Source organism: Typopeltis vanoorti, chromosome 1, assembly GCF_054136105.1.
Source record: "Typopeltis vanoorti isolate ZY-2024b chromosome 1, IOZ_Tvanoo_1.0, whole genome shotgun sequence".
NCBI lineage: Eukaryota > Metazoa > Arthropoda > Arachnida > Uropygi > Thelyphonidae > Typopeltis > Typopeltis vanoorti.
Window position 1 is genome coordinate 11,605,226 of NC_143549.1, and position 26,985 is coordinate 11,632,210.

At 37.5% G+C, this 26,985-nt stretch overlaps 1 protein-coding gene across 4 annotated transcripts in view; it reads left to right on the forward strand.

Annotated features, from left to right (window-relative positions):
* Window positions 1-26,985, forward strand: part of LOC150109786 (uncharacterized) — a 1,408,745-nt gene that overhangs the window by 855,186 nt on the left and 526,574 nt on the right. For all 4 annotated transcript variants that reach the window (XM_090396626.1, XM_090396635.1, XM_090396653.1 and 1 more), the window contains one exon: window positions 21,828-21,941. In XM_090396626.1, the coding sequence (XP_090252752.1) occupies window positions 21,828-21,941 (114 nt within the window). The remainder of the gene's footprint in view (window positions 1-21,827; window positions 21,942-26,985) is intronic.

A 26,985-nucleotide genomic window follows, 5' to 3' on the forward strand; every position in this document is an offset into this window, starting at 1 on the left:
GCAAATATGAAATTGATGACAGAAAGTGTTAGTAGCGAGAATGTTGCGCGAAAATGAGTGCACGTTTGAAAGAGAAGGGTGGTGTGAAAGATAGGAGAAAAAATGTTAAAAAATCAGTAAAAAAGAAAAAGAGCAATTTGAAAACCATAACAGATGTTACAGCTGAAAGGGATGAAAATGAGGCAAGATTGGCAGAAGGAAACGAAATTGAGAAAACGAATGAAACTAGAAATGGCGTGACGCAGAAATCGAAAGTGAAAAAAATCGAAAGAATGAATGATAGCAAAAAAAGATTGAATGATGATATCTCCATGGAGTCAATAGACTTATCACGGAAGACCCAAACTAGCAAAACAATATCTGTCATCACCACCCTCCAGGCAAAAAACCTTGTTCTCACACCCTTGTTAACCACACCCTTCTTTAATTTCTAGGGATGACCTCTTGTTCTTCCATTACTATCACACAGTTGAAACATTTCCCCTGCATCAATCTTATAAAAACCTTTCAGTAATTTCAATGTTTCTATCATATCCCCTCTTCTCCACCTATCAACCAACCTCTGCAATCCACAAGCTCTCAATCTATCAATGTAGGAAGCATTTTTTACATCACTCACCAACTTGGTCACTCTTCTCTGAACCCTCTCCACAGCCTCCTCATCTCCAAGGAATCCAGGTGACCAGACCTGAGCACAGTAAATCAAATGTAGAAGTATCAACGCTTTATAAAGGGGAATAATAACCTCTTTATCTCTGGATGTCAGTGTGTTCCTCAACAACCAAGTAATCCTATGTGCAATCTTGAACACCTTAGCAATGTGTCCTCTGAACTTCATCTCCCTATCTACCAACACCCCTAAGTCCCTAGTCTCATTAATCTCTTGGAGTACCATTCTATCAATGTAGTACACAGCTGGTAATCTTTTAATTCCAAAATGCATGACTTTACACTTTTCCACATTGAACTGTCATCCATTACCTTTTGTCCATTCTACCAGCTTATTTATATCATCCTGCAAACTTTCAACATCAGCTTGACTTTTTTATTGCGCTACCCAACTTTGCATCATCAGCAAACAACTGAATATCTTCCTTTAAGCCATTTCCTATATCATTTATATATAAATTAAACAACAGTGGCTCAAGCACAGAGCCCTGAGGCACACCACTGGTCACTTGCCTCATCCTGGATTCGGCTCCTCCATACACCACCTTCTGGTATCTCTCTCCGAGCCATTCTCCTATCCATATCACCAATTCAGTATCCATTCCCATCTTCTCCAATTTGTGTAACAGTGTTCCATGGGGTATTGTCAAAAGCCTTAGCAAAATCCAGAAGTACCACTGTGTAGCCAGTTCCTTTGTCCAACTCAGATGTCATTCTATTATGAAAAATTAATAGATTGCTAAGGCAGGATCTACCTTTAACAAAACCATGCTTGCCTCTATAGAGTATCATATTCTGATCCACCCATTCTTGAATTTTGTCTTTAACCAACTTTTCCAATACTTTTACCACTACTCCTGAGATGGTGATTGGTCTGTAATTAACTACCGCAATTTTAGAGCCACCTTTATGCAAAGGAACCATTTTGCCTAACTTCCACTCCCTAGGCACCATACCAGAGCTCAAACTTAAGTTAAATATCCAAGTAAGAGGGGTTGACAATTCATTTGCATATTCACGCAACACCCGAGCTGATATTCCATCTAAACCTACAGCAGTGTTTGCATTTAAATTTTGCAATATATTAAATACCTCTGATTTCTTAGTTTCAATTCTCACATTAGTTATTGCTATAGGTACAGAGATATCCTCACTTGGGTGATAGACTTTTGAAAAGTGATCACTCAGTAACTCGACTATTACATCTGATTTTGTCACCTCAATACCATCCATCAACACCCACTAAAGTTATCCTTCCGAAGTCATTCTTCCTTTTACTTGCCACATAACAGAAGAACTCTTTGGGATTACCCTTGATCTCATTGGCTAAGGTCTTCTCATAATCTGATTTAGCTTTTCTTACTGTGCTGGTAACCTTCCTAGCTTGAGTCTTGTACTGCTTGTGGGTGTACTGATCTCATTTCTCCTTGTATATTCTCCATAACATTTTCTGTTTTTTGCAGATGAAGCTTGATACTACTGCTCATCCGTCTAATGCCTGCTTTGTTTGTCTTCCTGACTATGGGGACACAATCTGATATTGCTTTCCTCAGATACCCACTGATTTTATCCCTTGCACTGCTAACATCTTTCCCCTGCAATGTGTTCTGCCATGGGATGGCTGCAAGCTCAATCCGAAGCTTGTTATAATTGCAATTTGACTTGGGAGATTTTGCAATCTCCCAAGTCAATGCCAATTGCTTTCATCAATTGGTGGTAACGAGGACACCTTGCTTATGCATATATCCTCTGAACCAATAACCAGATCCAACACTCTCACACCACGTGTCCCTTCAGTTATATGCTGTTTCAATTAATTATCTCATAGAAGATGTATGAACTCCATCTCCTTTTTTGCTACTTAATATTTCTTCCTTAAAATTGATTTCACCATAATTAAAATCCCCCATAGCACTAATTTGCTTATGCATGAATTCAATAACTCCCCCTGTACTCCCTGGCCTATAGCAGCATCCAACTGTATATTTGGTTGCATTGGTCACTATTTCACACCAGACCGCCTCAAATGAACTCTCATTCACATGTCTATCATCTTGATATACTACTTTCTTTGGCTGCAACACATCAGCTATCATCAACAGTACTCCTCCCCCTGTTCTATCTTCTCTATCCTCCCTGAAAATACTGTACTGATCACATTCAATCCAGTGACCACATCTTCTGCTGACAGCCAAGTTTCACTAATGCTTACAACTTTTGGTGAGATTGCACTGACTAATGCCAAAAATTCTTCTCTCTTATTTTGAATGCTTCTTGCATTAATATACAAAAATTGCAGATTCCCTCTAGTTCTTGTACCGGCTTTAGAACTGATATACACTTCATTCATTTCAGTAGTCCCATGCTGATTTTTATCCCCTCTCTTCTGCAATTTATTCTGCGAATGAGGATCAGTAAATATACAATCAGTGCTAAAGTTTCTCTCTCTTACACTCAATCTTTTCAATATTAGTTTCCCTGCCCAGTCTCTTCAACTTGTTCAGAAAACTACAACTTCTTCAAACTTATGTCCTTCCATGTTCAGATGCAGCCCATCTCTAGCATACAACTGTCTTTTTCCTTCAAACACACTCCAGACATCAACAAATTCCAAACCTCTTTTTTTGCACATTCTTGGAATCATATCATTCATTATCATAGCTCATCTACTTAACTCGTAATTGTCAAAACGAGGCAGCACATATATACTATCCTCCCATTGACACTTTTCCTCTTCACAATATCTAACAATGTTCTTAAATCTTTTGCTACCCAATTTATACCACCAGGTCATTTGTACCAACCATAACTATCATCTTGTCTGCATCATGCCCTCTCTTTATTGCTAAAGCCACTCTTTCTATTGTCCCACCAGCCAAGCACTTCTCGGGCATACCACTCTCCATACCCTTAATCATAGAATCACCATATATCTTACCACTCTTAACTTCATTCAAGTCCACACAAACGTCACTCATGGACTCATTTTCTATGCTATTCAGCACGACTCTCCCATTTTCATTACTCAACGCTCTTTTACTTACCCCCACTCTCACAGCATCTCGTTTCTTCTAGACCTCTTGTGGTTTTATTTTGTTGACTCCCAATCACTCCTATACTATTTATTACCTCATTGTTCACCAAAGACTCACCCATACGTAATCCTGTTCTAGTTACTTCAACTGAAGTAATCTCTATAGTCCTAATCACTTACCTCATCATGTGCTTCATTCACACTCTTCTTTCTGTGTCATATACTATCATTCTCTGCAACACTTTAACAATACTGCTTTACATCCACATCAGCTGTTTCAATCTCCCACTTTTGACATGACTTACATTTCTTGTGCTCACTCGCGAAACATTTCAGCACTCTCTCTCTCTCTCTCTCTCTCTCATACCACAAATCATTCACTCTCGACAATAACATTAAACATACACTACTTTCCTGCATATCAATGCACTAAACTCTGCATATTGATATCGGTGAAAGTCTTGGCTGCAATTTTTCTCATATGCATCAGCACAGTGAACATGAAATGCTTTTGAAAAAGGTATTGCATAATAGTAGTCCCAACTAAACAAAGCTTAACAACATAGTCAAAAATAAAGAAAATACCACCAATAATGATTCACAAATCGCCGGTATTTCCTAAAAATAAAGTTTTTAGGAAACGTGTGGGAGGGGGGGGGGGGTGCATAAACTACCACAGTTCACACATTGGTAGGATGAGCCTTTAGTCTAATACAAAGTATCCTATCATTAATTCTCTGAATTACACATTCAGAATGCAGTCTCTTCTAAGGACAGCACCAACACCATCCTCGATTAAAACAAGATTTGTTGGAATATTATTAGAAGCCAATAGGAGGGCATCTCGTGCAGGAAGCTATTCCTGTGTCACTCCTTCCAGTATCTGCATCATTAAATATGGCCATTTTTTTCCCCTACAAAACTGCTATAAATATAATATTAAATAAATAAAAAATTACTAATTAAGATTATTCATAAAAAAATTAAAAAAGTCTTAAAAAATTACTAAATGAATTACTCTTCTCTAAGAAACTAACTTGTATGGTTACAAGAATGGAATAAATTGAATTAAATGGAATTATAAATGGATTATTGTAGTGCCAACTAAACAAAGCTTAACAACATATTCAAAAATAAGGAAAATAGCACCAATAATGATTCACAATATCGCAGGTATTTCCTAAAGATAAAGTCTTCTCTGAATAACACATTCAGAACACAGGCTATTTTTAAATTAAGTTAACATTACAACTAAATTTAAACCTGCTCACATGCTATAGAATTTTCAAAGTTTCCAAAAGAGGAAACATAGCTGTGGTGTACAAGATTCCATGTACAGTGACGAGACATACTGGAAGAGGTTGAGAAATCCATGAGAAAGAACACTTGGGCATTGTCAAAGTTAAAAGAGGTGGCTTCAATCACACATTTTCTCAGAATATCATGAAATGGATTAAGTTTTAAAAGAGGTAAACCGTGAGTAGACATAACTATACATAAAAATATAACGGAAAAACTCACGTAGAAAAATTATTTAATGGTATAATTTTCTCATGGAAAATTATACCATTAAAAATTAAAATTATAAAGAAGCATGTGAAACTCTACTTCATTCTCCTAACTTAAACAGATCCGATGGCTTATGTCTATCCCCTTTATGGGAGATAGTACTTTACAAATCAGCTAATCTTTCCTAACTTTTTATTGTATTATTATTATTATTATTATTTTTTTTTTTTTTTTTTTTTTTTTTTTTAAGGAAAGTTATTGACCTTTTTAGTTATCTTACACCAGCTACTTAGGTGGCGCTTTTTGGAATTGTCAGTTAATGTTTAATTTTCGTGCCTAATTGTACTGAAGATGCCTGTAACACACGGGCGAAAATTATACCATTAAATAATTTTTCTACGTGAGTTTTTCCGTTATATTTTTATGTATAGTTATGAAATGGATTGTTCATCTGCCTCAATGTCTATCTAGAAGACAATGCCATTTTAAGGAATTCTTTGAAGTGGAAGTTTGAAAAAATCACATAGAACTGTAGGCAGGAACCAGGTCATTTAGAATTCTTTTCTGTGTTTGTGTAACTTATCATCTTTAAAATAGATGATAAATTACAGACTTCAGTTATCCCAACTATGATCTAAAAATATTGTACAACAGCAAATATTTTATACTTATTATGTTGTAATAGATTTAACGGTATTGATATGAACACAGATGGATAAGAAAATAACTATTTATTAACTTAAAAGCTAATATTTCACTGGTATTATATCCACTATCTTCAGGGCACACAACACAAAGTGTGTTACAAATGCAAGACAACCACAATCCGGTGTAACAGTGGGGCTAGTATACGTAATTGCAGCGTGCAACACAAGACTAAAGTCCTAATAGGGAGCCATCTAGGTTAAAAAATAAATAAATAAACAAAAGTAGTTCAAAGTTTTGAAATAGTAGTCCAAATAATAATCTTAGAAAGTTTGAAAAAATAAAATAAAATAAAGTAATAAATATTAATTTGGTCTTAGGATGACTGTCTCCCAAATCTTTAGTAGGTTTATACAGCCATACTTGCTAAGGTTTGGAGTATGTTTTAAGGCTTCTGTTGATTCCAGGAACAACCTCTCTGACTTGTTGAAGCTTCTGTGCATTACTTTTGTTTGTTTGTTTTTTTTTCAATTGATCCTGTGTGCTGGGGTATCCAAAGCATGGTCTGCGAGACCCGACTTGCCATAGCGAAAGTGTCGGATATATTTTTTGTGTTCACTGAGGCAGATGTCCACAGTTCTTCCTGTCTGTCTGTAGTAGGCTTGATGGCAAGAACAGGGCACCTCATAGACTCCTGGATGTGATAAAGGAGTGCATTTGTCCTTAGGTGAACGGATGAGAGTTGCTAATTTCACATAAGGTTTAAATACGGTGTGCAGTTGGTGTTTGTTAAGCACCCTACATATCTTTTCAGATATGACTTTAATGTATGGGATGGTGATAGTTTTGTTGTAGTCTTCTGTGGTAGATAGAGGGGATTTCTGGGTAGCATTTAGTATGTTATCTATCCTATGGGGATTATAACCATTGGTTAAGAAGGTGTGACGTAGGTGAGAAAGTTCAGCATTGAGAGCAATGTCGTTGGAAGAGATTGCTGTAGCTCTATGGGTTAGTGTTTTTAAGAATCCATATTGTTGAGAAGGGTGATTGTTTGTGTAAGTATCTCACTGTGTGTGTGGGTTTTCTATAAACCAAAATGATAAGGAACATTCTGGAAGATGTGTGTCCAGGAAGGGCAGGCAGTCATTGTCTTCTGGTTCCATTGTAAAGTGGATTTTAGGGTGCTGGCTATTTAGATGCACTAAAAATGTATTCAGTGTGTCTGGGCCAGTCTATTTGGCCAAATAGCAAACACATCATCAACATAGCATAGCCAGAGACTATGTTTGAGAGTGGCTGTGTTGATAGCTAGTTTTTCCAGATGTTCTATGTAGAAGTTGGCTGAGGGGGGGGGGGCTGTCCCACCCATAGCTGTCCCATCTAATTGTATATTTTCCCTTTCCGTGTAAAATAACCTCCTGCTTGTTGTACTGTGAATTTAAATAGCTGAAATATATCTGGGGGAAATTGTGAATTTAGTAAGTTAAGCGTTTCAGTCAGTGGTACATTAGTGAATAATGAGGTGATATCAAAACTCACTTCCCTTCATACTTGTTATATCAAAAGATGCATGGATTAATTGATGGCTGTTTTTTTTTTTTTTTTTTTTTTTTTTTTTTTTTTTTTTTTCAACTGCTGTTAGATGCCCTCAGATTTTTATTTATTTTTACAATATATCTAAAAGTAAATCTTAAATCTAGTTTATGTTATCAAATCCTGTAATAAAGCATTTGCCATTTTATTTATTTATTTCTAAAGCAAAGAAAATCTCTAGTTAGTTGGTTGTTTTGGATTTTCTGCTTGGGCCAGTATGTTCCATTTATCTGTTCATCGGACATCGTCTAATGCAGTATGTATGGTCACTCAGTTTTTCGGTGATGTGCCACACCAGTCCTCACCAACTAGTCCTGTTGTATGCTTTTCTGGAGATTTCAACTCTCTAAAGATCAGTCACTCCCGACATACCATCCACCCATCTTATTGCTGATATACCCCTTCTCTTCCTTGGATTTTACCTTCTATTACTTCTGAGAGATCCTCCTTCCTGCTTTTATTGTGTTCAAAGTATTTCAACAACTTTCTTCTGTCAGTACCTTAAGGAGCCTCAAAGTTCTACTGATCCTCTCTAGCACCCATCCATTTGTCCACTTTTCAGTATATGATATGCTTAACAGTTTTCTGTAATACCACATCTCAAAAGCAGCCATCCTTTTCCTGTCATATTTCTTTATGTTCCAAGTCTCACATCCATAAGTTGCTGTTGGAAAAACAGCTATATCCAATATCCTCAATATCTTAGCTATAGGTACTCCAACTTGTTGCCTTCCTCAATTCTTTTCCCATTAAGATATACTTGTTTCACAGCAGCTATCCTGTCTGTATTTCCTTTGAGAACTATAATCTTTGTCTTGCTAGGATTGTGTGGAAGTTCTCTGTTCTTACTGATCTCATTAACTATATCAAGGATTTGTCCTAGTTTTTCCTTGTCATTACAAAGGAGTACTGTGTCATCAGCATACCTCAGATTACTGATCAATTTACCACCCATCCTAATTCCTGTATTAAGCTCATCAATGCTACATGAATGATGTCCTCATCATAGATATTAAACAGGCGAGGAGAAGGCAGGTATCCTTGCCTAACTCCCTTTCCAACCTGAAGACAATCAGTTAATCCAACACCTGTTCTTACCGTGGCTTCTTACTCACTGTGCAAGTTAGCTTTCAACATGATAATGTGTTGAGGATAACCCCATTATTTTCATTACGTCCCACACTTTCACATGCTGAACACAGTCAAAATCTTTAGAGTAGTGTATGAAATGCATTGCCATAGGGAGTCTAAATTTTTTATACTTTTCTGTGATCTAAGGCAATGGATCCGATTTCTGGCACCCTTATATTTTCCTAAAACCTGCTTGTTCCTCAGGCATCTCTGCCTCAACCCTCACTTCAATCCTGTTTAGAATGATCTGATTTCTGTTTAGAATGAAAACTGATTTCTTCCAGTCTCTAAGCCATGATCCTGTCTCCCATATCCTTGTAATCTATTTATGAAACACACTTATCCCTCTATTTCGTGTAGTCTTAATTAACTCTGCTGGAATTCAGTCTGCACCTGGGACATTATTGTTGTTATGCTATTTAACTGCTCTTTCAACCTAATTCTTATGTGGAGGAGGTTCCAAATCAAAATTTTCCTGGTGACAGTGCTCCTTGAAATTTTCCTTATCCTCTCTGCTATATAATTCCAACAGAATTCTTTCCATGTGGTTTTGATTTCCAGTTGTTCTGTTAGTACTGCTCCATCAATTTTTGGCTTAAATTTGTGCTTTAGGTCACAGAATAAATGAAATATCCTTATAATTGTGCCTCCTCATCTGGAACTCTCACATTTATTAACATAAAAATTTTCCTTGTCCTGCCTGATGGTTCTTCTGATTTCTCTATTCATAATAATACTTAATAGTATAACCAACTCCAAGAGGAAAAAAATACATTTATTAAACTCGCTAATATTTCGCTGGTTTGCTACCCATCATCATCAGAGCACAACGATAACTGTGACAAGCACACAGCACTAAACCAACTAATTGTAGAAACAATTTAAATTGTAACTAACTGATACCAATAGCAGGACTTCTTCTAATTAACTTTGCAGTTATCTGACACATAGAGGGTAAATACCATGTAAAGATATTAGGTGTCAGCTACAATTTAAATTGTTTCCAAATTACTTGGTTTAGTGCTGTGTGCCTGTCACAGTTATCATTGTGCTCTAATGATGCTGGGTAGAAAACCAGCAAAATATTAGTGAGTTTAATAAATGTATTTTTTTTCTCATGAGGTGTTGGTTATACCAATAAGCTCTTCTAAGTTCTTCAGTCCATGTGTCTCTTTGTTTCACCATCTACCTTCTTTCAATTAGATACCATGTTGAGTCTGATATCCATGTGTCTTTTGGTCTTCTAATTAAGCCTTGATACTTCTTGACTGTATCCTGTATTATATACACTTTGACTCCTTCCCAAAGCATTTCAGGTGAGATCTCACTATTCCCCAAAAGATCATCTTTTGGAGTCTCTCCTGTGAACTTTCCAGGAATTACTCTAACATCCAGTCTAGTGGGATGGGTCTGACTTGGATTAGCAGTCATCTTACTTTTGCTCTTACTGGCTGATGGTCTATACCTCCATCTGCTACAGGACAAGTATGCACATCAGAGATGCTTGTCTTCCACCACTGGAGAGCCAGGATGTCATTAATCTTAGATGTCCAGATATAGGTTCTTCGTGGGAGTTTCTGAAAGCAGGTACTGATAATAACTAATCTTATAGTATGGACAAATTCCAACAGTCTTGCACCACATGCGTTACATTACATTCACTGATACCAAACATGCCACACTCAGGCCTCACACTTTTGCATTAAAGTTCCCTTAGATGAAAAGTATATCTCTCCTTGGTAGGCAATCCAGAACAGTCTGTAAGTTTTCATAGAATTCCTCACTCTCTTCTCAGGACTGTCTGTGTGTGTGTGGGGGGGGGGGGTTTGCATAAACTACCACAGTTCACACATTGGTAGGATGAGCCTTTAGTCTAATAGAAAGTATTCTATTATTAAAGTGATTATAACCAAGAAGGCTCTTATCTGAACTGCCTTCACTATCGGAGCTACACTATGATGCTTTGAGTCACCTACTGAATAAACCACTAGCTTACCATTCTGTCTTTTGATCAAGATGGAATAGAGAAGTGATCTTCTCTATTCCATCTTGGTGTCTGTAATTCCCATAGTCTGTTTTCTACTTCTCCATCTCTTTACAAACAATATCAAGCTTACCCATATGTAGATCCAATACATTCCATTTGCCAATGTAAAGATCACCTTAGAGATTAATCCCATACCTTCTGTAATTCCTCATTCACAGTATCACTGACTTGTGTTAGAGACTGCAATATACTTCACAAACAAGACCATCTGCCTATGCCATGAATGTGGCTCTGATTATTCTGCATGACAACTGATGCAGCATGAGATTTATTATAAGGCCCAAACATATTAGCATTTTGGAGTGAAGTCACTGCAAGAAAAAAAAAAAGTGGCAGGATTGCAGAAGCCCTTTCCACGTATCTGGGAGGTTTTTGTCCAATTTCATCCCATGTTGACCAAGTGGGTTAGGACTTCAGCCTACTAGGTGAGACAAACACCTAGGAGAGAAGACAGACTCCCACTGCATAAGATGAAATGAAATAGAATAATAGGAAAGATTCATCTCTAGCCCTTGAATTCTGTAATAACATTGGGAGGAAAAGTGCAAGAAGAAAAGAAAGAAAGAAAGAAGGGTAGGGACCAATCTGAAGATAATATAACAGATGTGTATTAAATGAAGTAAGGCATGGTCCAGCATCAAGTATTTTGAGTTTGCCACTCCTGTACTCACTTTAGGGACAGACAAACTGACACCCACTTTATGACACACAAACTCATGTGAAAACAGAAGTTGATGAATTTGAGATAGTCAGGATACTGCAGAATCTGAATGCTTATACAGCTGTGGAATCAGATGGGATTTCAACTTGAGTTTTACAAGAATGTGCACAAAACTGGTGACTGACTAGGCTCTTTCATTTAAGTGTTATCTCTGGCAAAGTCCGAAGAGAGTGGAAGGAAGGCAAAATAATTCCTTTGCATAAAGGAGAGAAATCGAGTGAGAGACAGAAAATACAAAAATAATATTTTTATTTACAAATGATTAATATTAGTGTAAATTTATGTTATTGCTTTAACAGTAGGTGTAAGATGTTCATGTTTTGCAAGTGCTATATATACAAATTTGTATTATAAATAAAAACTTATCTCCTAAAGAGTAAATGGCTCTCAAATTTAGCAACAGACTTAAAGAACATAAATGATCACCTTGTCTCTTCTCTTCACGATCACAGTATTTGATGAGAATACACCAACTTCATAAACTGCAAACAACTGAACATCTCCCTGTACTCCTATGACAATAGCCGGCCTGGTTGGCTGAGTGGTTAGCATATCCGCTCTCCACCCAAAAGGCTGCGGGTTTGAATCCCAACGTGGGCATGGATGTTTGTGATTGTCTGTGAAAATAGTAGTGATGGTGGTGGACAGTAAATGGCATTGGTGTAGATGATGAGGTTGAGTGATGGAGAGGGAGAGTTGTAGAATAGGTGCCCTCCCTCGATGAGGCTTTGGACTCCCTGGAGGTGTTCAAATAATAGAGATATCGTTGACATAAAGATTGAATAGCAATGGTCCAGGACTGAACCCTGTGGAACTCCACTTCTAACCTTTCCACTAACTGATACTGTCCCCCTGTATACAACTCTCTAATATCTATCCGAGAGCCAATTACCAATCCAATCCAATCCATTATTATTATTATTATTATTATGGGTGACTCTAGGGAGTCCTTAGACTCATCGAGGGAGGCCCAAAACATCATGTCCATACAACTATACAACATTCTCACAGTATCTATCATATCTTGCCTTGAACTCACTCACCGTCATAGCACCCACAACAGACTCTGGCAGCTTATTCCACTCATTTACCACTCTAAAAGTAAAGAAGCGCTAACACCGTTGTTAACCACACCATAGTTGTCCCCTAGTTCTCCCACCATCAGTCCTGATCTCAAAAATATCCTCTGAATTAATCCTATAGAAACCCTTTAGCAATTTTTATTATTATTATTATTATTATTATTACATTTTTTTTTCTAATTATTATTACATATTTCCATGGAGTCAGTAGACTCATTGTGGGAGACCCAAACTAGCAAAACAATGTCTGTCATATCTCTTCTTGAATTCATTTACAGACGAAGAGCTCACAACTAAGTCAGGCAATGAATTCCACTCATTCACCATCCTCCAGGCAAAAAACCTTGTTCTGACACCCTTGTTAACCACACTCTTCTTTAATTTCCAGGGATGACCTCTTGTTCTTCCATCACTATCACACAGCTGAAACATTTCCCCTGCATCCATCCTATAAAAACCTTTCAGAAATTTAAATGTTTCTATCATATCCCCTCTTCTCCGCCTATCAACCAACCTCTGCAATCCACAAGCTCTCAATCTATCAATGTAGGGAGCATTTTTTACATCACTCACCAACTTAGTCACTCTTCTCTGAAAGCTCTCCACAACCTCCTAATCTCCAAGGAATCCAGGTGACCAGACCTGAGCACATAATCCAAACGTGGAAGTATCAACATTTTATAAAGGGGAATAATAACCTCTTTATCTCTGGATGTCAGTGTGTTCCTCAACAACCAAGTAATCCTATGTGAAATCTTGGACACCTTAGCAATATGTCCTCTGAACTTCATCTCCCTATCTACCCACATCTCTAAGTCCCTAGGCTCATCAATCTCTTGGAGTACTGTTCCATCAATGTAGTACACAGCTGGTAATCTTTTAATCCCAAAATGCATGACTTTACACTTTTCCACATTGAACTGACATTTATTATCTTTTGCCCATTCTACCAGCTTCTTTATATCATCCTGCAAACTTTCAACATCAGCTTGATTTTTTATTACGCTACCCAACTTTGCATCATCACAAAACAACCAAATATCTCCCTATAAGCCATTTCCTATATCATTTATATACAAATTAAACAACAATAACCCAAGCACAGAGCCCTGAGTCACCTGAAGATACTTTCAGGTGACCAGATACTTTCTGGTCACCTGCCTCATCCTGGACTCAGCTCCTCCATACACCACCTTCTGGTATCTCTCCCTGACCCATTCTCTTATCCATATCACCAATTTAGTATCCATTCCCATCTGTTCCAATTTGCGTAACAGTGTTCCATGGGGTATCCTGTCAAAAGCCTTAGCAAAGTCCAGAAGTACCACTGTGTAGCTAGTTCCTTTGTCCAACTCAGATGTCATTCTATTATGAAAAGTTAGTAGATTGCTAAGGCAGGATGTACCTTTAACAAAACCATGTTGGCCTCTATAGAGTATCATATCCTAATCCACCCATTCTTGAATTTTGTCTTTAACTAACTTTTTCAATACTTTTACCACTACTCTTGAGATGGTGATTGGTCTGTAATTAACTACCGCAGTTTTAGAGCCACCCTTATGCAAAGGAACCACTTTGCCTAACTTCCACTCCCTAGGGACCATACCAGAATTCAAACTCAAATTAAATATCCAAGTAAGAGGGGTTGACAATTCATTTGCACATTCACGCAACACCCAAGGCTTTTGAATGTCTCAATCATATCTCCCCTTTTTCGCCTATCAACTAATTTCTGCAACCCACAAATCTTCAACCTGTTCTCATAAGGTTCATTCTATAGATCTGCTATCATCTTGGTCACTCGCCTCTGGATCCTCTCCACTCCTTCCCATCAAGAAGAAACCTAGGTGACCAAATCTGGGCACAGTAGTCGAGATGAGGTTTTATCAAGGCTCAGTACAGAGGTACAATAACTTGCTTGTCTCTGCTCGTCAAAGTATTTTTCAACAACCAAGTGAGTTGATGAGCTGATTTAGCCTCTTTTGCAATGTGGCCCCTAAACTTCATCTCCCTATCCACCAACACTCCCAAGTCCCTGGCCTCATCAATCTCCTGAAGTACAGTTACCTGATATCCATTAACCTGATATCCAGACTCATATCACACAACTTAAAAATCAAGTTGTCATGTGGCACCCTGTGAAATGCCTTTGAAAAATATAAAAAAATTTCAATGTATGCCTTACCTTCATCCACTGCTCTGGTAAAAGTCTATTGTAAATGGTAAGCAGATTATTAAACAAGAGTGCCCAAACATGAAATCCAATCCACATTGGCCTGCATAAATAATATTACCCTCATCTGTCCAGTTCTGTAGTTACCAATGAGTCATTACCAGTTTCTCCAAAATCTTAACTATAGAAGAAATACAAACAGGCCTATAGTTTGATACTCCATTCTACCTCCACCCTTATGCAATAGTACTTACCCTCCTAATGGATCTTACCCTTCTTTCATTCTCTAAGAATTGCCACATTGCAAAAAAAAAAAAAAAAAAGCAAAGTTAATGCCACATTCAGTTCCATAGCACATTTCTTAAAACACGTGGTAAAATTTCATCCAGTTCATCCACCTTATTGACATTTAGTGTACTCAGTATTCAGAATCCATCCTCTTCATTCACATCTAACACTTCACCACTCATTATCCTTCTAGGAATAAAGCTTGTAGTACCAGGATGAAACATTCTAATAAGGTATAATAAATTTAGTTTAATCCTTTATCCAAGTGCGAGCAAACGAAGTTTGCACCTGACAGTATCTTCAGGACTGGGGTAAGGTGGTACAACACCAGGCGACTCCTTGCAAATGTGGAGAAAGCTACCAACACTCCCATCTCAGTACCTCCCATAATGCAAAACACATCTCCTTGCGGATATGTCTAATGTTATGCATTAAGGGAAGGGCCACAACCCAGACTAGTTTCGACCTTTATTGAGGTCTCTTTGGTGGGAGCCAGGCCCAAGTGGAGATACTAGCCAGAAGCATTAGCAAGTTGGTAGCTTTCTCCACCTTTGCAAGGAGTCACCCTGATGTTGTACCACCTTGCCCCAGTCCTGAAGATACTTTCAGGCGCAAACTTTGTTTGCTCACACTTGGATAAAGGATTAAACTAAATTTATTATATTCTAACCAAGTGAAAAATAAACTTTCAACATCTTTCTCTAAATCCAGAGTAATTTATTAAAAAGGTGGCACACCATTTGGCAACTCCTATAGGTAGAGATGACCTTGCTAATGCTTCTGGCTGGTATCTCTACTTGGGCCTGGCTCCCACTGAAGAGACCTCAATGAAGGTCGAAACTAGTCTGGCTAGTGGCCCTTCCCTTAATGCATAACATTAGACATATCCGCAAGGAGATGTGTTTTGCATTATGGGAGATACTGAGATGGGAGTGTTGGTAGCTTTCTCCACCTTTGCAAGGAGTCGCCCCTGGTGTTGTACCACTTTACCCCAGTCCTGAAGATACTTTCAGGTGCAAACTTTGTTTGCTCACACTTGGATAAAGGATTAAACTAAATTTATTATATTCTAACCAAGTGAAAAATTAACTTTCAACATTCTAATAAGGTGATCATTCAATAGCTGAACTGTGTCATCTGCTTTGGTCACTCAATTCCCATCTCCACCCAGCAAGATAATCCATCCACTGTCATTTTTCCGTATTCACTATGTAACAAAAAAAAAAAAAAAATTCACTGGGATTCTCCTTGGATTGCAGTTTCAGTATACTCTCACATTGTAATTTTCCCTCCTTACAATACTAGTCACTTTCCTAGCTAAGCCTTTCCTCATGCAACTGTACTCCACCTTCTGAAATCACTTTTTCTTCTTCTATTCCCATTTTATTCCTTTTGTCATCCATTTGACTCCCATTTAACTCCATTTGACTTCGGGAGTGGTTGTAAAAGTATTGGAAAAGTTGGTTAAAGACAAAATTCAAGAATGGGTGGATCAGGATATGATATTCTATAGGGGCCAACATGGTTTTGTTAAAGATTGATCCTGCCTTAGCAATTTATTAACTTTTTATCATGGAATGCCATCTGAGTTGGACAAAGAAAATTGCTACACAGTTGTACTTCTGGATTTTGCTAAGGCTTTTGACAGGATACCCCCATGGAATACTGTTATGCAAATTGGAGCAGATGGGGATGGATACTAAACTGGTGATATGGATAGGAGAATGGCTCAGGGAGAGATACCAGAAAGTGGTGTATGGAGGAGTAGAGTCCAGGATGAGGCAGGTGACCAGTGGTGTGCCTCAGGGCTCTGTGCTTGAGCCATTGGTGATTAATTTGTACATAAATGATATAGGAAATGGCTTAAAGGGAGATATTCAGTTGTTTGCTGATGATGCAAAGTTAGGTAGTGCAATAAAAGATCAAGCTGATGAGAGTTTGCAGGATGATTTAAATAAGCTGGCAAAATGGGCAAAAGGTAATGGATGTCAGTTCAATGTGGAAAAGTGTAAAGTCATGCATTTTGGGATTAAAAGATTACCAGCTGTGTACTACATTGATGGAACAGAACTCCAAGAGAATGATGAGGCTAGGGACTTAGGGGTGTTGATAGATAGGGAGATGAAGTTCAGGGGACACATTGCTAAGGTGTCCAAGATTGCACATAGGATTACTTCGTTATTGAGGAACTCACTAACATCCAGAGATAAAGAGGTTATTATTCCCACTTCATAAAGCGTTGATACTTCCACATTTGGATTACTGTGCTCAGGTCTGGTCACCTGGATTCCTTGGAGATTAGGAGGTTGTGGAGAGCGTTCAGAGGAAAGTGACTAAGTTGATGAGTGATGTAAAATATGCTCACTACATTGATAGATTGAAAGTTTGTGGATTGCAGAGGTTGGTTGATAGGTAGAGAAGAGGGGTATGATAGAAACATTTAAATTACTAAAAGGTTTTTATATGATTGATGCAGGGGAAATGTTTCAACTGTGTGATAGTAATGGAAGAATAAGAGGTCATCCCTGGAAATTAAGGAAAAGTGTGGTTAACAAGGGTGTGAGAACGTGGTTTTTCACCTGGAGGATGGTGATTGAGTGGAATGCATTGCCTGACTCAGTTGTGAGCTCTTCATCTGTAAATGAATTCAAGAAGAGATATGATAGATATTGTTTTGATAGTTTGTGTGTCCTGCAATGAGTCTACCTGTAATAATAATAATAATAATAATTTTTTTGTAGTCAGGACTACATGGTTATTCCCACCAACAGAGAACAAGTATGTCATATCAGTCACAATGAGATCCTCTGATGCTCTGACCATATCCAGAATTCTCAATCCTCGTGTTCCATCCATCACATGCTGCCTGAGAAATTTGTCCTTCAAGAAATCCAAAAAATCAGTTTCGTTTTTACTTCATGCTCTCTCCTATGCCTAGTTTATATCACTATAGTTGAAATCCCCTCCCCATAATGATTGCTTGCTTTGCACTTGCCAGACTAATTTGCCTAAACATTTTCTACTCATCTTTATCCATATTTCCTTGTCTGTAGTAACATCTTGCTAGATATGTTATCTTATAAACATCCGTCTCACAGTTCATACTCTCAAAGCCATTAGTTTTCTTTCCACTGAGATTCTCCACCCTGAGAGTACACAGTTTATCTCTTATCATGTTTACCACCACGTTTATGTTCCCTATCCTCCCAAAATATGCCATACAGTTGATTGAAATCAACTGTCAATTTCTATCCTTATTAGAATATCTTCCTCAGTTAACCAAGTTTCACTACAACTCTTGGAGAGACTGAGTCATTCAATGCCACAAACTCATTCCCTTTATTCCTAATGCTCCTAGCATTTGTATGCAAAAAAACATTGTATTGCCAACCTTCTTATAGCCATTATTACTCTCCTCATATTCCACTTGGCTCTGTAATACAGTGTACACCACCTCATTTCTCAAGCCACTATTCCCACATGATGCCATTCCTGCAACATTCTACCTGTGCAATTCTAGTATCCGTGTCCCTACACACTCGCTTGCCTAGAAAACAATAGTCTCTCCAAATGCCTGAGCACTTCTGCATTCAAATGCAATCCATCTTCTGCATACAGTTCCCTTCTATTCTCAAGCATATTGCATGCATCCACATATTTCAGACCCCTTTTCCTGCACATTCTCATTTCATCTCATTCATCATCACTACTCTTCTTCTCCATTCCACATTATAATACTGGGGTAACATGTCTGCTATCTTTACATGGATACATTTCTGCTGCACTGTCTAACATCAATCTCAGATCTTGTGCCAAACAACTCAGGCTTCCTTTCAGGTCATTTGTCCTGACAATTACTATCATCTCCTACACACTTTCATTCCTTTTCACTGCCATTGCTGCACTCTGTATCATTTCACCTGACAAGCAGTTCTCTGGCACTGAATCTGCAAGTCTAAATCATTGAATCCCCATAGATGACACTCTCTGACTCTTACAGCTTCTAACCTCTCTCTCTCATTTCTCTTCTATTTGCCTCACTATCCCTTGCTTACACACTCTCTCTCATCTTTCTGCAATTTCCTCTGTTCCACTATCTCTCCCATTCTTTTACCTTCCTCTCTCACTTGCTCCCTGATGATGTTCTCTTACACCTACTCTTATTCCTCTCACACTAGCCAACCTCTCTATCCTCTCAAGATCTTCATTCACTCTTCTCAACTCAGTCCATTCCTTCCATCTTCTTTCTCAGCAGTTCTGTTTCTCTCTCCACACATTCTGCTTTCAATTGCCATTCTCTCAGACACACACACACACACACACACACACACACAGTGATTGCATTAGACAAATCATCTCCATCCACTAAAGGTACCCAAGGCTAAATCTAGATGTAGGTCTTTAACATTCTCTCCCCCCCCCCCCTCCAAAACACCCACAAACTGAAAATCATCCATTTTTAAAGCACTATTGCTGCCACTTCTAAATCCTGAGATCGAGACACTCGAGTCTTTCAGCACTTCTCACTGCCAAGAAACTATAGACGTTTCTTGCGAAATTTGACCAGAGATCTTACGGGAATTGTTCAAATATAACTGCTACTAGTTTTTTTGCCTCAAATGTAATTGCTAAACACAGGAAACCTTTTAGTGATGGGGAATATATAAAACAAGCATGGTTAAAATGCGCACCAGTTCTCTTTGAAGATTTTGAAAAGAAGGAAAAAATTATTCAAAGAATAAAAGATATGCCTTTGGCTAGAAACACAGTGAAAGATAGAATCATAGAATATGATTTTAACTCATCAGCAAAAAACATATAAAATCTTCTGGTTTAATTTCTCTTTGTCTTGATGAGAGTACTGACATAACTGAATCAGCTCGTTTAGCAATTTTTATTCGTTATTGTGTTGGGAATAACATCATAGAAGAATTGATAAGTTTAACATCATTAGCAACAACAACAAAAGGAATAGATGTTTGCAACGCAGCTGTAAATGCACTTGCAGAAAGAGATATAGATCCCTCCAAATGTATCAGTAACTACTGATGGTGCTCGCAGTATGACTGGAGAGGAAAATGGATTCGTCAATTTATTTACCAAATATATTGGACATTCAGTTCTGGATTTTCATTGTATTATATATCAGCAGGTTTTATGCACAAAGGCTAGTTTCAAGCCACTGGAAGATATGAGCATTGTAACAAAATTGGTCAATTTTATATTGGCATGCACTTTAAATAAAATAAAAAATTTATAGAATTATTAAGTGAGGTAAAATTGGTGTACAATGGTTTATTTATGCACAACAACGTCTGATGGTTAAGTCGTGGGAAAGTTCTTCAAAGATTTGTTGAGTGTTTAGATGAAGTCAGACTTTTTTTACATAATGAGAAAATCATTGAAAAATACAATCAATTAATGAACATCGAATGGCTTTCGAAATTAATGTTTTTTACTGATTTGTGTTTACATTTAAATGAATTAAATGTTAAACTGCAAGGTGTTAACAAGACAATTATTGTCATGTTTGATTTAATCAAAGCATTCAAAGCTAAATTACCAATTTTTAATCGTGATGTTATTTCCAATACCTTCCGATATTTTCCAAATACAAAAAAAATCTTTGCAGATCTGGAATCTCATGAAAAAACAGATCAAGTTAAATTGACAAAAGAGTTTTCTACAGTTATTCAGTCGATAATCAACGAATTTTCTTCAAGATTTACACAGTTCAGGCAATTTTCAGAGACATCAAAATTTATTTTGCATCCGGACACAACATCAACAGATAAACTCAATTTGGAGATTTTTGAGTGGCTGAATTTGGAAGATATAGAAATGCAACTAATCGATTTTCAATCTAGTTCTATATGGAAACAAAAGTTTGTCGATTTGAGAAATTAGTTGGAAATAATGGAAAATGATCGATTATTGGGGGCAATTAAAAAGAATACAGAAGAGGAAATATTGAGAACTTGGAATGCCATTCCTGAAACCTTTTGTTGTTTAAAAAAACTAGCGATGGCTATATTATCAATTTTCTCCTCTACATATGCTTGTGAGTCATTATTTTTTTAAATGAATTTTATAAAAGACAGTTTAAGAAATAGAATGACTGATGAATCTAGTTCCACGTGTGTATTACTAAAAGTGACAAAATATGAACCTTATATAAAGCATTTGGCATCTAATTTACAACAGCAAAAATCTCATTAATAAATTGATATATTGATATTGATAAATTAATAAATTGATAATAGGTTAATATTGATTTGTATACAACAATGTATATGTCAAATTATGTGTTCATTATTTTGAAATTCTATATTAATTTTTAAACTTGTTTCAATAAAATTCTTTATATATCCTCAATAACTTTTTATTTTTATACAACTCCCACTTAATTATGCTATTCATCTATCTAATTCCTATCTGATCTATTCTCCTGACTCTGTATCCCTTTTGGTCCCCAACCTCCTCACATCTTGTATTGCCCAACCCACTCTTAATTTCAGAATCTGAGAACTATATTCAATATCATTTGAGCATTATGCTACTCATCCACCCAGTGTTTTTTTTTTTTTTTCCTTTTTCTTTGGGGAGGAGGGCCCTTGCCCCCCCCATGAGCACCACTGAGCATGTGATTGCCAATGCCAATACTCTTCAATTTACTTTTCACAGTCCAGTGAGATATGGGGTGGGAACAGCCCTCATTAAATGCTTTGGTCAATTGTTGCACACAGGAAGTTCTATTAATCCATACCAGCTCTCTCAGCTGGTATGGATAAATGCATGTGACCAAGTTTTGAATATATGCAGCATGAATGACATTTACATGTATTTGCATAAAGGTTTATAATTCAGTGACCAGTATGTGTAATATAATGGCATATAATAGCTAACTTTTTAACAATTTCTGAAATTTTGTTTAGCTGCACTACCTGTATTCACAGCATGCCCTGTGCCTGAATTAATTACATGTTCAGATGATCACATAATCACTGTAATGCCTGGAAATGATACCACCTGCACAGAATACATATGTGGTGAGTTATGATTTATCATGTGGTTTTTTATAGCACTTTTTTTTTCCTTTTCTCATAATATGGTACATGATATTTTAATCTTAGGTATTCTAATAATGGTAATTATTATGATAAAAGAAATTAGTTGTAATAGTTGTTTGTCTAAATTATTAAGGCAAGAGAATTATGTCTGTCTTATTATGAGAGCATCACCTAATGACAAAACTGACAGTTCTCTGCATGATTTGTGAATTAACACCTTTTTTGTATTATCTCTATAATTGCTTTCATTCATATCCAGTACTTACTTTACAATTGTGTGTGTGTTTAAATTACTTTCATCCAAAAAATGGTTAAAACCTATAGTGCAGTAGTAGAGTGAATGTGCTAAATTATTTTTTCCTTTATTATTATTATTATTATTATTATTATCATCATCCCAAGACCCCATAGAGTCACAGACTCATCTACAAGGTCACTTTTTTCACACACACACACACAACTCATCATCATACGTGCCTTAAACACACTTGAATTCTCGGCAGACACTCTACTCTCAGGTAATGCATTTCAATCATTCACAACTCTCAATAATCTGCAATAATCTGATTCTCACTCCCTTGCTCACATCCTTGGATAGCTTACAGATGACCTCTTGTTTTCCCCCAATCTCTTACCATTTTATGGAAAAAGCCTCTTCAACACTGATTCAATAACAACCCCCCCCTACCAACTTGTACATCTCTATCATATCACCCCTCTCCCTCCTATCCACTAGACTACAAATTTGTCATCTCAATCTTTTTTTATATTCAGCATTCCAGAGATCAGAACCTACCTTAGTCAGTCACCTCTGTAACCTCTCCAACATCTCTTCATCCTTTTGAAAACCAGGTGACCAAATCTGTGCACAGTAGTTCATATGTGGTCTAATCAGAACCGTATACAATGGAACCAGAGTCTCCTTACTTCTACAAGTTAGTGTCCTCAACATCATTCCCAGAAGTTGTATTGTCTTCACTATTTTGGCAGCATGTCCTCTAAATTTTAGATCCATCCAACATCACCCTAAGATCTCTTATTTTCTCCACCTTCAACAGTATATCCCCATCAAGCATAAATTCTACATTCCATCTTTGTTTTCCAAATTTTAAATCTTTACATTTTGCAACATTCAACTGGTATTCCCACTCCTGTGCCCATTGATTCAATCTATTCAAGTCTTCTTGTAATGCTGGAACATCTTCTCTACTCCTCATAGCTTTGCATCATCTGCAAACAACTTAATATCCCCATCCAAATCATCCCTAATATCACTCGCATACAGATTAAACTGCAATGGCCCAAAAATAGACCTTTGAGACACACCACTAGTTACTTTCTTCTCCTAGGCTATTGCTCCCCCATACACAACTTGTTGATACCTATCAGAATCATATCAGTCAGCCAATCTCCAATCCAATGCACAAGTCTAATATCCAACCCCACACTAGTTTGACTATTAACTTGTTATGTAGTAATATATCAAAAGCCTTTGCAATGTCTAAGTATATTGTGAGAGATGGATACTACTGTATATCCATCTTTCCACAACACTTTACCCACTACAACTGATCACAACAATGAGCAGTTCATAAAAGCCTTTCATCATCTCCACGATTATTATTATTATTCAGGCCTCCATGGAGTCAAAAGACTCATCATGGGAGGTCCTTTCTAAGAAACTTAAGTCTATCAAGTCTCATCGAGGAAAACAAATTCTATCATAACACTCCTTAAATGTATTGACCGTTCTCACTCTCACCACTCCATCAGGTAATTCATTAAATTGTTCAACCACCCTCCATGCAAAGAAACCACTCCTCACCCTCTTTCTCACAGTTTCCTTTTGTAACTTCCAGGGATGGCCCCTTGTCATGACTCCTTTCCCACTGTTCAACCAAGCAAATGAACTCCCCAGTGTCAACCCTGTAACCACCTCTCAACAGTTTAACGGTCTCAATCATATCACCCCTCCTTTTTCTATCCACCAAACTCTGCAGTCCACACTCCCTCAGCCGATCCTCATAACTAACATTGTACAGTCCTGACACCATCTTTGTTATCTGCCTTTGTACCCTTTCTGCAGTTAATTTATCCCCTTCAAATCCTGGGAACCAGATCTGAGAACAATTGTCTAAGTGTGGTCTGATCAGAGTCTTATACAATGGAATGACAACCATTTTATCTCTGCAGGTCAATGTCCTTCTCATTATTGCAGGAATCCTCTGTGTTACCTTTATTACCTTTGCAATATGTCCCCTAAATTTAAGGTTTCTATCAATCATGAACCCCAGATCTCTCGTCTCTCCTACTTCCTCCAGTATAACTCCTCCCATAGAGTATGCAGTGTTCCATCGATGTTTCCCAAACCTCAAGACCTTACATTTTGCTGCATTAAACTGAAATCCCCCATTCATTTGCCCATCTATCTAGCTTATCCAAATCCTCTTGCAGGGCTACCACATCTGCACAATTACTAATAACCCTTCCCAGCTTCGCATCATCCACAAACAACCAAATATCCCCTTACAATTCGCGGATAATGTCATTGATATAAAGGTTAAACAATATAGGTCCCAGTACTGAGCCCTGTGGAACCTCACTTATAACCTTCTGCCTCTTTGATATTGCTCCACCATACATAACTCTCTGATATCTATCAGACAGCCAATCCTGAATTCAGTTGACCAATCTGACATCCAGGCCCATGTGCTGCAACTTGAATATCAGCTTATCATGTGGCACCCTGTCGAATGCCTTTGCTAAGTCTAGGAAAATGGCAGTATATGCCTTTCCCTCATCTAATGCTCTTGTAACTTTATCATTAAAGGCTAGCATATTGCTAAAACAAGAGCGTCCCTTCACAAATCCATATTGACACTCACTGATGACATTACCCTCATCTTCCCAATGCTGTATATGGTCTCTCACTACTTTCTCCAAGATCTTACTAATGATGACACACAACCTGGCCTATAATTAGACACTTCCAGTCTGCTATCGCCTTATGCAATGGCACTATCTTACCTTCCTTCCATTCCATGGGCATCTTTCCTGCAGCCAGACTTTCATTGAAAAGCCAGGTCAAGAGCACTGTCAGTTCCTTAGCACATTCTCTCAAAACTCGTGGTGAAATACCATCCAGTCTCACAGCTTTACTAACATCCAGAGTATTCAGTATGTGTAACACACTCTCCTCCTGCACCTCTAAACCTCAAACCTGCTCTATCCCTCTAGTATTCAAATTGACTCAGATGAAAGACTTTTATGAACTGCTCACTAAATATCTCAACTATATCTTCTGCAGCATTTGTTCTTATACAATTTTCTCAAATCATTCTTATTTTGGTTGTCTACATATCAAAAGAACTCTTCATGATTTTTTTTATTTTTTTGGCTTTAATAGCTGACTGCTGCTCATACCCAACTTTTGCTGCCATTACCAACCAAGTCATCTTCTTTGCCTGTTTTTTGTATTCTTCATGGAATTGATTATTACCACTTCTCTTATGTGACCTCCTAAATTCCTTTTTTCTCTGTATTGCATGCTTATTCTCTTCATTCATCCATTTCACACCTGCATTATTTAATTTTCTGACTGTTGAAATACATTTAGACATTTCTTCTACTAGATTGTTCATGCATATCACCTAAGCAGACTTTATCTCTTTCCACTCAACTCCTCTTTCCATGTTATAACTGCATGCTATGTTCTGAGTCTCTCATAATCACCAGCCTCGTGGTTCCACATCAGGGGTGAATGCTGGTCTTGAAATTCACACTTGCTCTTGTTATCATTCAGGGAGTGAGAGGTGTGATTGAAGTCTGATTAGCAGATTAATGAATTACTGATCATTTAAAACTATATATTTAGAAATTTATGTACATTTAATCATACAAATACAACATTTATTTTACAAATGATATTCTATCTTTTTCAATTTAGCTACTTGAATATAAATTCTATCCTATGGTTCTTCTTTATGAACTGGTCAATAACATCGTCATAAGAAGTTGGTTGTAACTTATTCCCAAGCAACACTCACACTTGTAAAGGCTGGCTGAAGCTCACTGGCTAGAGCTACTTTGACTGCATGTGGCCTGTCTTTGAGATGACGTGAAGGGAGCGGAAATGGCTAAACGCATTAAATCACAGTGCTACAGCGAGGACCTGGAAGCTCCTACAACCGAGCAAGCCAAGGTAGCTTTGACTAGACAAGCAAGCGTCGACCTTCAATGGACAATGCAAAGCTCAATTATTGCCGCACAAGCTTAAGATGTTGTCTGTCTACAAAAATAAAAGCCTAAATGAAATGCTTATAAATGCATGCATTTATTAACAAATAAATATTACTTCTTTCTCAAGTAATGAGCTTGCACAGCAAGCATGACAAGCATGGAGATTTGCCCTGTTCCACATATACCCTTTTCTCAGAGGTCCTCACACTGCTGGCAACCATCTAGGTAATCACTTTATGGTCACTCCCACCAACTGGATCATGATTTGACATTTCATTTATAATTGCATCCTCTGATGACATGATCAAGTCTAAGACCGTCAATCCTCCCATATCCTCTCTTACATACTGCCTGAGGTATGTGTCCATTTAAAACTGAAGATTTATGTTGCCATAATTAAAATCACCCATGCTGATCACCCTTTTCCCATTTGCTTGGCTAATTTACTTATATTCATTTCCTGCTCACTACCGTCCACATTGCCGAGTGGTTAGCATCTGCTCTCTAGCCAAAGAGCTGCAGGTTTGAATCCCACCGTGGGCATGGATGTTTGTGATTGTCTGTGAAAATACTAGTGGTGGCAGTTGGTGGTAGATGGTGTTGGTGTAGATGATGAAGGTAGTTGGTGGATTGGTGGAGAGGGAGAGTTGTAGGTAGATGCTTTCCCTCGATGAATCTTTGGACTCCCTGGAGGTGTTACGTAATAATAATAATAAAACTTCTGATATGCTGATCGGTCGGTAATTTGCTTCATCAGTTTTGGAACCTTCTTTATGCAATGGAA